General features: G+C 37.3%; 1 protein-coding gene across 13 annotated transcripts in view; it reads left to right on the top strand.

The window, feature by feature from the left end:
• The window catches only part of anks1b (ankyrin repeat and sterile alpha motif domain containing 1B), an 810941-nt gene that overhangs the window by 115169 nt on the left and 681427 nt on the right, over nt 1-14345 (top strand). For 8 of the 13 annotated variants that reach the window (XM_072562483.1, XM_072562481.1, XM_072562479.1 and 5 more), the window contains exon 2: nt 5464-5499. The exons of 4 other annotated variants lie outside the window; for them this stretch is intronic. In XM_072562483.1, coding sequence (XP_072418584.1) covers nt 5464-5499 — 36 coding nt within the window. Of the gene's footprint in view, nt 1-5463; nt 5500-5545; nt 5593-14345 lie in introns of those variants that run through there. One more of the 13 variants, XM_072562480.1, reaches the window with a different exon arrangement.

Raw genomic sequence — 14345 nt, 5'->3', positions numbered from 1 at the left:
CCCTTCCTATTCATATACCCAAATATTTTGCTTTGTCGACAATTCTTCAAGTTGGATAAAAGCAAGGTATTGCAATTTGGTAAGACAAGCCAGGGCAAGACTTATACAATTAAAAGTAGGGCCTTTGGTATGTTGTAGAACAGAGACAACTAGAGGTTCAGGTACTTTATTCTTTGAAATTTGCATCACGTAGACAGGGTGGTTAAGAAGGTGTTTAGCACACTTGCTTTCAATTCTCAAACCTTTGAGTGTAGGAATTGGGATGTCATGTTGAGGTTGTACAGGACATTGTTGAGGCCTCTTCTGGAGTCCAGTTCTGCTTATAGCATGTTGCTATTATAGGAAGGATATTATTAAGCTGGAATAGGTTCACAAGAGATTTACCTGGATGTTGCTGGGAATGAAGGGTTTGAGTTTATAAAAAAAGGCAGGATAGGCTGGCACCTTCTTTTTTTCACTGGAGCAAAGAAGGTTGAGGGGTGACCTTTATCGAGGTTTATAAAATAATGAAGAACCTTGCTAAGGTGGATGGCAGGTGTCTTTTCCCGAGATCGGGGTTTTCAAGACTCGGGGGGCATGTTTTTAAGGTGAGAGGAGAAAGGTTTAAAAAAGACATGAGGGCCACCATTTTGCTTATGCAGAGGGTGGTTCATTTATGAAATGAACTGCCAGAGGAACTGGTGGCTACAGGCACAGTTAGAATGTTTAAAAGACATTTGGATAAGGACAAGAATAAGAAATGTTTGGAGGGATATGGGCCAGGAGCAGGCAGGTGGGAGTCGTTTAGTTTGGGATTATGGACTGGTTGGACCGAAAAGTCTGTTTCCGTGCTGTATGACGATGACTCAACAATTGTGTTACTGAATAATCCTAGGTTATCTATATGTTTTTTAGATACCTAATTTATTAACAGCAGATTGGGGAAGAAATGTCAAGCAGAAAATCTATTTTCAGGCTTCCACTATCCCCACCACCTTGATGGATTATTTAAGTTCTGTTTGTTGGTGAATTTGTTTCTAGTGAATGCTGTATATTCTGCCTCCATAACTGTCATAATTCAGAAGATTTTCAATTTTGTCTTCAGTGAATAAACTGCTATTTAATGTTTTCTTCCCTTGGGTGCTACCAATTAAATACATTGCGCTGAGTTTGCATTTGCATTTATTAAGCTGCATCAGTCTTTCTATTGAATGTGGTGTCAAGCAATTACTACTATTAAATAGCTACAATATAATTCATATCTGTCAATAGAAGGATTAAAAACACCAGATTGAATTTAAATATGGCACCAGCAGTATTTTGTACAACCCTTGTTTTCTATCTAATAAGTCATCAAATATGTGAGCAGAGAAGTACAGTGGAATTATCCAGTTTCTATCACCAGTTATAAAACGGACTTTCAAAAGAGAAATTTGCCACTTTTACTGTCTGGGCCTCATGCCTGATTGTAGCTGAGTGAAGTAACCATAGCAGTGAAGCTCTGCATTGTTGACTTATTAACAAATGTTACAGGTAATGTCAGGCTAAATAGATTGTAACAAATTATGTAAAACCATGACTTCGCTTTTTGCCAAAATTTGCACGAGGCTTTGGTATTTTCATGTCATAATAATGTTTGCTTTGAGAAGGGACCGTGAAGAGGTCCCTTCAGTTGAAAACTTCTGTTCCACAATTGAAATGAAAATGATTCTGCTTGTTTTACACTTTCAGTAGGATTGACTATCGCCCCAGTTGAAATTCGAAAATTAAAAATAGAAAATGCCAGAATGACTCAGCTATATTGTTTTTAAACATTTTCTCTCCTGTTGCTTGCTTTTTTTTTACCAATTACCAGTTTATTTCATATTTTCCATGCTGACTTCATCCTGATGTAACTTCTTTGTTCTTTGTACTGTTTTCACCTCTGAATTAAATGGGGTGACATATCCATGAATGTAATGTGAAGCAGCTGTTGCAAAGAAGCAGGGGGTTGCACAGATTTTGTACTTAAAATGTACATCGTAACTTACTGTTTCAAACTCTGTCTGAGGAGTACACAGTATTGGTTACCAAGGAAGGTTTCCATTGCAGCAGATGGTTTGCTGGAGTACAGACATGAATTGAGAATTATGAATATTTAACAAACTCTTCAATCAGTGGTTTCTGCTGTAATATTTGTACAGTCATGACAGTTTAGATTTGAATGGAATAAATAATGATACTGGCAAAGGTATAGGATAACACAATTTTCAAACTAACTAGTTTGAAATCGCAAGAACAAACCTCTCACGCTGTACAGATGAAAAACATCATGCATGATGTTTTTCAAGCTTGCTTGCTGAGCTGGAAGGTTTGTTTTCAGATGTTTTGTCACCATACCAGGTAAAATCAGTGAGTCTCCAGTGACACACTGGTGTTAGAGACCCGCTTTCTATTTACGTGTTTCGGTTTCCTTGGGTTGGTGATGTCAACAAACACATAGGTTTGGATCCCATCCACCATCCTCTAAGAAAAGGAACAGCAAATGACATCACCACAGGAAATAACATCACAAACCCACGGAAACCTAAACACTTAAATAGAAAGCGGGTCATAAACACCAGTGCTTCACTGGAGGCTCACTGACGATGTTATCTAGTATGGTGACGAAATATCTGAAAATGAACCTTCCAGCTCAGTGAAAAAACTTCCATCCAGAACCTCAACCTGAGCTACAAATTTTCTCAAAACTCGCTATCATACAGAATCTATCAATGAAAAACAATATTTATGAATTTATTTTCTCAATTCAGTTTTGTGTTTATTTTACAAATACCTCACATGGAAGTTGAATCTTTCCAATCTGGTTTACGTTTTATCACTTAAAGGGCTGTTGGCTTCTTTTTCATTCTGTTCCCTGTTTTTGTTTAAATCTTTGATCTTATTGTTTATGTGTCAAGGTCTTGTTGTTGTGCATATAGCTGAATTATCCATAAATGTCCCCTTCCCTAGCCCCTCAATGTTCACTGTAACCAACAGAAGAATAGTCTAGCCTCTCACTCAGGCTTTTGAAACTAACATACAGGAAACAGCATTTCTGTTCAGCTGTCTGCATTAACTCAACTGGAGAGACTAAAAGAGTTGCACATTCCCTGAATGATGTTGACGGTACCCGAGATCTCATTCATAACCTGGAGCATAGATTAAATACTCAAGGAGAAAAGCATAATGTCTGATGTGTTAGCTTGCATCCAGCTGTACAAGACCGAAAAGGCATGCCTTTATATTATCTCTCTGTACCTGGTCAAAATCTGTGGCAAACAAGTATTGGTTACTCCCTGCATTGTCAGCTGAGTTTCAAATTTGATGTTACCCTCGCATGGACAGAGACCTCATGAGCTGTTAAATGCCCTTTTTGACTGTTACGAGATCCCCAAACATTCTACCTGTTTATCAGCATCCGACAGGTTCTTTACAAGGATCAATATTCGTATTCCCTGACTACAATGAAATTAAAAGTGGTTTCAAAATTTTCGTTATTGAGATTCTTCCTGTGTATGCCTTGAAAGTTCTGTGTATTGATGCTATTGACATGCTTCCTGACTCCTTAAAATTTCAGGGTAATTTGTTTAAAATATATGTTCCTTTTCTATTTTAGTGCTTACTTGCAAATGGAAATTGACCATTGCTGTTTTCTAATTGCTTACTCCTTGCTTTCTGACCAAGATTAAGATAGCGAACTCAACAATGGCCAATCCAAATTAATCCCATCCTTATTTCTTTACATTCTCATAGCAGAAGAGGCACAGCTGTGATATATTTTCAGCTGCACATTGTAGTGAGGTTACATTGTCTATTCAGGCTTTTCTATCCCTGTTCCACTACTAGAAAATGCCATCACAAAGCATTTTGCATTTCGATGATAGCAACATCCCCTCTTTGGACTGATGACTTGAGGGACAATTATTAATTTCTAAGTGACCAGTGGAACGAATTGCTGGACCAGACTTTTTACAGTAACAAACTAAAATCAATATAGGACAAGAATCTTGATCTGGGCAGCAATTTCAAAATGAGCTATTTTGGCATTAATCATTTAACTTTATAGAATTCTCTTTGGTGTTTTATTTTCTACACATTTCCAACAGACAAGTTCTAAGCTCCTCAGATTTCCAGCAGGCTACCTTCTCCACTTGCAAAGTCCAGTGACCCTTGAAATTATTTTGATCAGTCTTATCCTTGAACCAGCTTCCTTCAGTAATGCTTACTGGTGAATCCTTGTTTGTTAAATCTCCACAAAGTTTTTCTTGCTTCCTTGCCCTCACTCGCACACTCCCACTGTTTTTCTTGTTAGATTACATTGGCCTGTTTGAGACAAAGCTCGAATGATGACTATACCCTGCTACTTAACAAATTTTGGTTTTACCTTGGGGGGGAGAAAAGTGAACATTTTGCGATAGTGGACTTATAAGGTGTCACATTTGTAACAAGGCTAACATGCCTACCTTTACGCTGAGCAAATGAGGTGATTCTGTACATGCATTTAGTAGTACTTCTCAATTGCTTGCTCTACCTGAGACTGTTAGAAGTCACACCTGATGAAGGAGCAATGTTCCAAAAGCTTGTGACTTCAAATAAACTTGTTGGACTATAACCTGGTGTTGTGTGACTTCTGACTTTGTCCACTGGCACCTCCACATCATATTCAAGACTATCAGTGTGTTGTTAATTAGAAATTGTTTTTCAATTCTGAGTGCATAACTCAATTTGAATTCAAAATAGTTTTTTTTTGGTTTAATCCATTTGTAATTTTCTACCCAAATGCAGTTAAAATATATAACTAATGAACACTAATCTGAATCTATTCCCATAGTAACATGTTGATAGTGTGCAGGGTCAGTTGGGCGAACCAACCATGTTGTACTGGGGAAGAGAGTACAGGGACATAATGACTGAGTCGCTTTGGTTGGTGGAGTGTGGTCAGATGGAGCACACAGGAGGAATATAATGAGGTAAGATGATTGAAATGGAATGGATCTAGCTATTGAGCAGTTTGAGATTGACAGGATTTAGAAGTCAATTTGATGCATGGGGCTCTCTGGAATGTTGGGTATGTGTGTGGTCTTTGTATGGCAACATTAGGAGTTCTGGATTCGTTGTGATTTATGATTAGGACCAGAGAGGATGGCTAGGATTGCACTGGTGAGCCAGACCTAGAAGAGATGCAGATCTATATCAGGATTTCGTTTGCAGTGGTGGATAAATTGCAGCTTATTTGGAAAACTATATCATATCAGTCTGCTTAAAATAAGCCTTCAACTGCTTTTTATGAACTGAGTGCAGCTTTCAAAGACCAAGTCAATAGCTAACTTAATATCTTATATTATATTCATACACTTGAATTTTCCACTCGACGAGCTCATGAAAAGTTTAATAGCTGATTTACTTCAAAAATACATATTGTTTAGAGCAATAAATTTATTACTTTCATCTTCTGCCTTCCAGGAAGCGGTTCCTGCACTCCAAACTGTCACCCACAAGGTAGGAAACCTTCACATGTGGACATTAACAAATACCAATCTGGCAGTAAAACTCTTGACCTATGTTATTAGTTCAAATCTCATTCTCTATAAAGTGAGTAGTTTAGTTATTTACTAATCATTCCTCATTCTGAGATATTTTGATATATATAACTAACTACAATCATTTTTGCAATACTTGGCTGATTCATTGATCTCTCTCTGTGTTTTGCAATTATGACACTAGCCCGCTCAAACTTGATTGTGTGCTCTATGTTGTTGTGAAAGCTCCAAAGTGGTTTTGCTTCAATAAATCAGACGAAAATTATTGTAGTTATCTTGGACAATAAGGGTTTGTAGTGATTAAGCTAGTAAATTTAGTCGTTTTAGTGCTAAACTTGATTAAAACAATACTAAAAATTCAAGTATAATAGAACATTTGAATAAAATGCTTTCCTAGATCATGAGTTATTTAACACTTCAATTTTAAAGCAAAAAGGAAGTTTAAATATGTGAGAACACCTCAATTTGGCAATCTTTATTGAGCTGTTGAGAAAATAATATTTTCTGACACTTCAAACATTTCCAAATGCTGGTGGTTTTGGTTGCAGTCAAAATAATGTTATTTCTGTCTTTGAACAGTCAAGTACTTGAAGTTTCTAAATAGTTTAGTGTTTACTTAAGGATGTTTGTGTAAATTTGTACTGATGTTGGAAAAGCATAGTTTGAGACAAAAAAGGTACAAAACCTTATTTTCCTGAGTTGATTTAGCATGTTGAAATCTACTGCAAGAAAAATTTCATTTTCAAAAACAGTAGAGCAAAGTTCAAATGTTTGTTACCACTGAAGCCAGGAATGAGACTTTTCATGTTTGTTTATTTCTGTGTTGGTGTATAGCCACAATGTGCACTAACCATTCTAAGTATTAGATGATCACTCCAAAGTTACAGTTCAGTTATCTCTGAGAGTTTACCTGAAATTATTCTCCAGTTAATTACTAGGAGGTGGTATTGCACAGAACTCTTTCTAAATTGTAGTATGATTAAAATCTGAAGATCAACCAAAACCTTCCCAGGTGATCACAGAATGCCGTACCAGAGATGCCTTGGGAAATTTGTAACTCGACAATGATCAATGTGATCATTGCAGGAAGAATCTAATGTTTAAAGAAGAAAGTCCTTCTGCTTTAATTCTTAGAGGTGGCCACATTTAGTGACCTTATTTGGATTTTTTTTCTTCATGTTAAAATCAAAAACTGCTGAATCTATATTAATCAGGAAATGTAGCTTTCATTTGGGGCTGAAATCTAAAAGTTTTTATCTTCAATTTAAACGTATTTTAGAATTTGGGGTGCATGTGCACTATTGAGTGAAAGCCTGTATGTTGGCTAGTTTATCTATTAAAGTTAATGTTTCAATTAAAGCTAGCTGCAATAAATTAGTGACTGACATCAGCTCACCTAGTTTTTTTTCTACAAGCATCCTTAATTTCAAATGGCCGATATGTTTAGCTTGAAATTTTTCCCAACAATCTTAAGGAATGAGTTAACACTATATGATCAGCATCTCACAGCTACATTAATACCAAGAATCCCCCCCTCACATCAGCAAACAACTCTGTTCACTTATTAGTTTTTGCGATCTAAATTTCCATTTCATTTCAAACTGTCTGTCTTGGAGCAATGTACAACTTCACTAATGAACTGAATTTCTCAGTTCTACAGTCACAGGAGAGAAAAAGAGGAAACGTGATTTTATAGATATTTCTAAAGGCAAGTATTTACAATTGGAGAACATTTGGAAAGTTAAACAAAAGGACTGTGTTTAAGTGCAAAAGCAAAATATGGGCTTTTTATTTGAGTAATAAGTTTACAGGGAGACTGATAACTAGATTTGACAGGCCTATTCATCACTCTATCGACAAACAAAGGAGCTGCATACACTGCACTCCCCAAAGCTCCTCAAAGTGAATTCATCATCAGCAAGGAAAGCAAAGAGTGTGGCAGGGTCAGAGGAGAGGATGGAAACAGCAATGAACTGGAAGGATGGTCTCTTATTAATATTCACATGCACTATGCTTGAGATATGAGACCAGTGATGTCAGTGCATGCATACTAACGTGAGGCAACAACAAGTTTTAGAAAAACACCAATTTTTGTGAAATGGAATGTACGTTTACAGAGTGGCAGAGAAATGGCTCCATCGCTGGGATAAAGCTGTGCAAATATTCAGTCCTGGTAAATACTTGTTCTTGCATGCAATGTGGGTGCCAGTGGCAAGGCCAGCATTTAATACCATTGAACCAAATGATTTGCCAGGCCGTTTCAGAGGGCTTTTAGAGTCAACCACATTTCTGTGGGTATGGAGTCATGTTAGGTCAGCTAAGGATGATAAGGTTTCTTCCCTAACATAAAACGGCAGTGAACCAGATGAAGTTTTGACAATAGATAGTTTGATAGTTATAAATACTGAAATAAGATGGCACTTCTGGAATTTTGTTCTGGGAAATGGTCATCACTGACTGGGCCAGTGTTTATTACACATCCCTAATTGCCCACAAGACAGTTAAGAGTCAATCACATTGTTGTGGATCTGGAGTCATATGTAGGTCAGACCAGGTAAGGGTGGCAGATTTCCTTTCCTAAAGGACATTTGTGAGCCAGATGGGTTATTATGACAATCCACAGTGACATGGTCTCTATTCAGCCATTTTTAAAAAAAAATTCAAGATATGTATTTGAACTCAAATTTTGCCATCTGCCATCATGAAATACATACCTTTGTTTCAGGAACATGGACTTGTGGTTCTGGATTTTTAGTCCAGTAACATTGCCACAATGTCAAGAGTTTCCCATTCCATTCCATAAAAGTGTTATCTTTCACAGAATCAAGTCACCTTGCATGACCTTCTCATTCTGTGTTTTGGAGTCGTAACAGAATTTGATCCATTTGTAGGTGTCCAGAATTCATAAATTATAAGCATCCGAGGTCGACCAGGTTCCTATTGTATGATTTGTTATGTAGTTGTTTGGATTTTCCGGTGATATGTGTTTTATTCTGGGAGAGTCAATTTATTCAGGTTTTGTTGCGTGCTGTAAGATTAGGTTGTTTCTGCCACAGCATAGTGGTGGTTATCGGTTTATTTCTCTTTTAAAATTGTTCCACTTTCATTTTGAAATGGGTCAGAAATGGATCAACTTTTATACTGTATAAAAGTATGAATAATTGCACTACCACTGTAAAACTTTTATATACAGCATTAAAGACCTACAGACAACTTATCTAATGTTCATTCAAAAATTATTCAGATAAATATTTTGATAAATAATTCTAATGATATGGAATATCTAACTTCAATGATAGGCTCTAATGGGTCGTGTATGTTGCTGTAATTGTATAGTGAGAATTATGGTTTGAATTGTGGTCCAAAGCAGCATAGTTAGAGGGGAAAGATGTTACACGTTATCCAATAGCTATCACCTGTTCTACAGTACACTGTTGTTGAGGCTTGGAGAATTGTCAACAATCTCTATCTCACTGCTACAACACATCTTAAATAAATGTTTTTTGGTCAACTGTTAGGCTGTCTTGCTGTCAGAAGTATTCGAGCCTTATTTAGAAAACTATAGAAATATTTTCACATACAAGTTCCTGTATCTGTGTGGGATGAAATAAAAGTGACATATTAGAGAATTGATTGTAATAAATACGATAACAAGTTCCAGGGCATATGTATCTATACAATAGATTTATCATATGGAAGAATATACTGTGCAATTGTAATGACAATTATAAAATAAATTTCAGTATAAATATTTTGAGCAGCATTTTACAGAAATATGTAGGCAGTATTCACAAAGCTGTACAATTATACTGAATATCCAGATTCCTGAAGAAGGGCTTCTGCCCGAAACGTCGATTCTCCTGCTCCTTGGATGCTGCCTGACCTGCTGCGCTTTTCCAGCAACACATTTTTCAGCAATTATACTGCATGAAGAATTGTCACACATATTGTAGGAACTCCTGCATTCAGTTCATTTGCTCAGTGGAAAATGCATATTGATGATATTTTTTCAGTTAACATAAGGGAGACAACCTGTGGGAAATTCAGAGATGAAGAGAATGTACTGTTTCATTGCAGAGTATTTATTTTGTGAATTTGAAATGCGTAGCTTCTCAGATATGCTGTAAAAGCTCTCCTTTTGAGTTATATGAGAAAAAGCCACGCTCTGTACATCAGAAGGTCACATTGACATTGTTTTGTCTTGGATTTAGTACTGAATCATGTCTCCAAGATTTCATTTCCTGTATGTTCAAGCTACATTAAAAAAAAATTTAGGCACATTTGCCCAATATATTAGGGCAGAATAACTCTTGTGTTTACTAATTTGCCAGGTTACCTGCCCCACAATGAGGCATTAAGTAAGGTTCTAGTGCTAAAGCTGGTTAGAGTACTAGTACTGAACATGACCGATCCAACATCCTTCAATTTTTTGTTTTAAATGGCTATGGCGCTTTTGCTAGCTTTATTTGAACAATTTCTTTTTTAGTGAAAAACTTATCCTTTTTTTGAAAAAGTGTGCAGAAAATTAAATATGGACAATGTATAACAGTTTCTTGCTTTCTATATTACTGATTTAGTTGTTCCTGAATCTTTAATGTGTGCAACAATGCAACTTATGTTGTACTGTGTGGCAAATTTTGAGATTGCACATTGACATGGAAATGTTGGTGATTTTTGGCTATTGCCAACAAATTAAACTTAATGCTCAGGAGTTAAATCCACACAAGAAACAAGTTATTTGGGAAGCTATATTAAAGGCAGTGGTCAAGCTAGATAAACTGCACTGTTTGTATGCTGGAATAGTTTGAGGTGATAGTATTTGTTGATAATGTCAGTGATTTTGACATGTATAATATTGGAATGGCATTATTTCCATGAGGTGTCTCCTTAAGTATATAGGAGAAAGTGAGGATTGCAGATGCTGGAGGTCAGAGCTGAAAATGTGTTGCTGGAAAAGCGCAGCAGGTCAGGCAGCATCCAAGGAGCAGGAGAATCGACGTTTCGGGCATGAGCCTGAAGAAGGGTTCATGCCTGAAACGTCGATTCTCCTGCTCCTTGGATGCTGCCTGACCTGCTGCGCTTTTCCAGCAACACATTTACATCCCTAAGTATATAGTCAGTCAGTCCAGTCAATACAGACCTGTGAAAGTAGGCCTGTATCTATCAAAATTTATTGTTTCATATTATGAATCAAGTAGGACTTGTATAGAAAATAGCATTAATTAAAATGTATTGTATATGCAAGTCTAACCAGTTTCTTGGTCAGCATTTGGCTACTCTAAAACATTTTAATCCATCTTCCAAAAAAAAGCAGTCTCTTCAGAGGCATACAAGAGTATTTGGTTCTTGACAGTTGCTGAACATGGAAAGTAATTTAGTGCAGAGTGAAATTTTTATAGTCTTTTCAGTGGTTTCTCACAAATTCACAATGCAGACTTCGTTAACCATCTTATGAAACTCTCATTTGTAGCAATATAAATTATAGCAAGCCAAAAGTTGTCTAAACAGAACAAAAAAATGGGAATATTGATTTCATAAATAGGCACACAGAGCAAAAAGATGCAACAATGTAGTAGTAAAACTATACAAACTATTGATTTTAGGCTGCATTCAGCATTATTTTGTTGGATGCTTTATTTTGGAATGGATTTGAAGATCAAGGCATGGTACAAAAGGGGTTAATCAGACTTTAGTTGTGACGAGCGATTGGGGAAACTGTGGCTTTTATCTGAATGAAGAGGAGGTGATCTAATAAAAGGTTTGTAGGGTTTGACAGAACTATTTCTGTAGGGCAATGTATTGGTAACTAGAGGGCAACAACGTTGAGGAAAGGCATTGTTTTAACTTGAAATGTCCTCCCAGAAATAGTTGTAAGAGCAGAATTAAAAATGGATTTTTTTGGGAAGTGAGAAAATGGTCGAAAATGAAAGGGGAAAGGGCGGGTGAGTGGGACTAAGTGGATATCTGCTTTAAAAGCAGCAGCACAAGCATGAGCTGATGAAAAGTGATTTACTTCACTGTAAAACACTTGCTGTAAAGCTCCATGATCCTATGATAACTGCAGGACTTGCCAAATGACACAGGAGAGCTTTGTAAACTTGAGCACAACTTACACTGGAAAGCAGAAGGTGAAACAGCAGTCGATCAAGTTGATACTGGCTTAGGATCAGAGTGTAGCAGCAGCTGCCAGCACTAGTGCTTGCTGATAGCTTGGGAGAAAGCGTTTCTCTGTAGTGCCAAGGCTGAAATACAACAGTTACAACCAGTTAATGACAGAAGACTTACCTATTGAAAAACTGAAACGTTCTGCACGATCATTACTTTCTAAAGAAGTTCATCTTGAATGGTTTCATACAGTGCAGAGATTGCTGTTCAGTTCTTGAACTTTGAGTCTGTTAAACAGTGTTATATCATTTTTGGAGATTGAGCAGCTGGCCTGAATTCATTTTGAAAGGATGTCATACAAAATATTTTGGTTGAGGATGAATATTTTAAAATGAATGTAGAACTGAAAGAGCATGTCTGTACTGTGTATATACAGAAATGCAGTTCAAGTACATTAAATGTTGTAAATTATTTTAAGTTTCCAAACATTGAACAGTATGGACAAACAAGTCAATCAATTAATTCCATGTGAGTACCTGAAAACGGGTGAGGTTTCCCCCATCGCCACCTTGCAGTGGTAGAGTCCATCGCGACTTTCTTGACTTGTCAACAACCAAGGCCCTTAAATGTAAGATAAATTAATGACCACTTCAGGATGTCAAGTTGTCAGTCACCTTAATTCCTAAGTTCTCGGCAGTGAAAAGAGTTAGGTAACCTGTGTTATCTGCCTTACCGATTGTGGGTTAGAGTGGTCTCCATTTGCACCAATCAGGTGTAGAAATGGAGCCTTCCAACCTCACTCTGTGATTCCCCATTCTGTGAAAAGTAAAAGAAGAAGTGCTTTCTCACTGTGTTGGATCTCTTAAAGTCTAGGCCTCAACCAATGGTCCTGAGAACCATTGAAGCATATATTGAAACAATAAGACAACACTGTACTCCTGAACTGTGGTAAACACCTCACTTGGAGAATGCACAGTTTTGGCATGGAAACAAAATGAATCGCATTCAGAACTGATTCTAAACTGAAGAAAGAGCACAGGCAGCAGATTTCACAATATTGCAATAATTAAATATACAATATTTATATTCAAACTCTAGTTTTAGTCAGCAATTCTACTCCATAACCTGGACCATGTGTTCATAATGCCTACGTAAAATTGATCCTATCAGCTTCTGGCATGGATTACAAAATCATTGACTCAATATTTGTCTGTGACTTCATGTAAGGTGGGTGGCTAGCTCTCAGCTGCCTGTTTTCTCACCTTTCATAAAAGTGAAACTTCATCCCATTATTGCTGTCAGAATTTTTAATTGTTTTTTTCACCACCTCCAACCATTGTCACAGATCTTTAATCCCAAGATTTGTTTCTCATCTCTGTCATAAAGATTGCCTACTTTCACCTGTAATTCAACGCAGCTTCCCCTGACATTTCCAGACTTGATGTAATTATTCCGAAGGACCAATTTTCCAACCTCCATCCTTTTTTAAACTTCAGGCCATCTGAAAGGTGTGGTATATATCTGACCTTGCACTCATTCCTGGTTTCCCATCATCACTATCCACACTGACCTTTGACTCCCTGTAACTCCCAATGTCAAATTTAAAACACTCATCTTTTTTAAATGCTTCCAGAGTCTTTTCTGGACAGATTTGTGAGACCTCCTACATTGAAACATAGAGAATAAGAGCAGGAGAAGACCATTTGGCCCCTTGACCCCTGCTCTGCCATTCAGAATGATTATGGCTGATCATTGCATTCATATCCTATTGCCCCTTTGAACCGTCTAGCTTCAGGAGTTATAGCCACCTCCTTGAAAACACAATGTTTTAGCCTCACCCACTTTGTTGGAGTGAATTTGACAGGCTTTTAAGGTGAGTTATACAACCTTTACTGAATTCACCATTAACCTGAATCAGACTTCTTAAGCATCAACCCAAGCAGTCTCCATTCTACTCATTTGAGAAGAGCTCCGAACATATCTCTTTTTGCCACTTTTGGAGGAGGAAGGTGAGAGAAGCATACCAGGCAAGGGAGTGCTCTCAATTGAGGTAGGGGTCCAATTTTTATTGTGACTACTATCCTATCCAGGCATTTTATGCAGTATGTTCATTCTGAGTAGCTGCAGAAGATCTTGGCTTCATCTCCCAACCTTCAGTGGTAATACCATATTTGCATTATGATAATGGATTTCTTCCCAGAAGCAGCAAATTTAGTTGTTTGCTTTCCGAAAACAGCCAAGAATGTTTGAATACCCCATAGTATTCAACTTGTGACTGGGCACTCCCCTGTGGTAGCTCAGTAGAAAGGGTCACTATGAGAGTTTGGAGCTGCCTTGTGACTGTAGCTACTGATCATGCCTGTTACTGTGGCAGCTGCAGTGATTTATTCCTCCTACAGCCGCCCAGACTGCCAACAGTTTATGTAAGACAAAAAAAAGATGCACTTTTATCAGGGCTGACAATATTATTGATGATAGCAAGGATGAGGGTTGAGGGCAGATATAACAGGTGCATGCTTTTCCAGAGTCTTATTTGAGCACAGTGATAGCTTTCTTAAAGCCAATTCAGATGGGCAAACTGGACAAAAAGCTACAGTGCCAAAGTTTGAGCTTATTGTCATTTGCTTTGTCTTACACAACGTTGCCAAACAAAGAGCATCGCTATAAAATAAGCAGGAAAAGTTCTCCTCGGCGAAAGTG

This window comes from Chiloscyllium punctatum, chromosome 44 (genome assembly GCF_047496795.1).
Source record: "Chiloscyllium punctatum isolate Juve2018m chromosome 44, sChiPun1.3, whole genome shotgun sequence".
Taxonomy (NCBI): domain Eukaryota; kingdom Metazoa; phylum Chordata; class Chondrichthyes; order Orectolobiformes; family Hemiscylliidae; genus Chiloscyllium; species Chiloscyllium punctatum.
The sequence above is the reverse complement of the archived record's forward strand: the minus strand, read 5'-3'. Positions and strand labels throughout refer to the sequence as shown.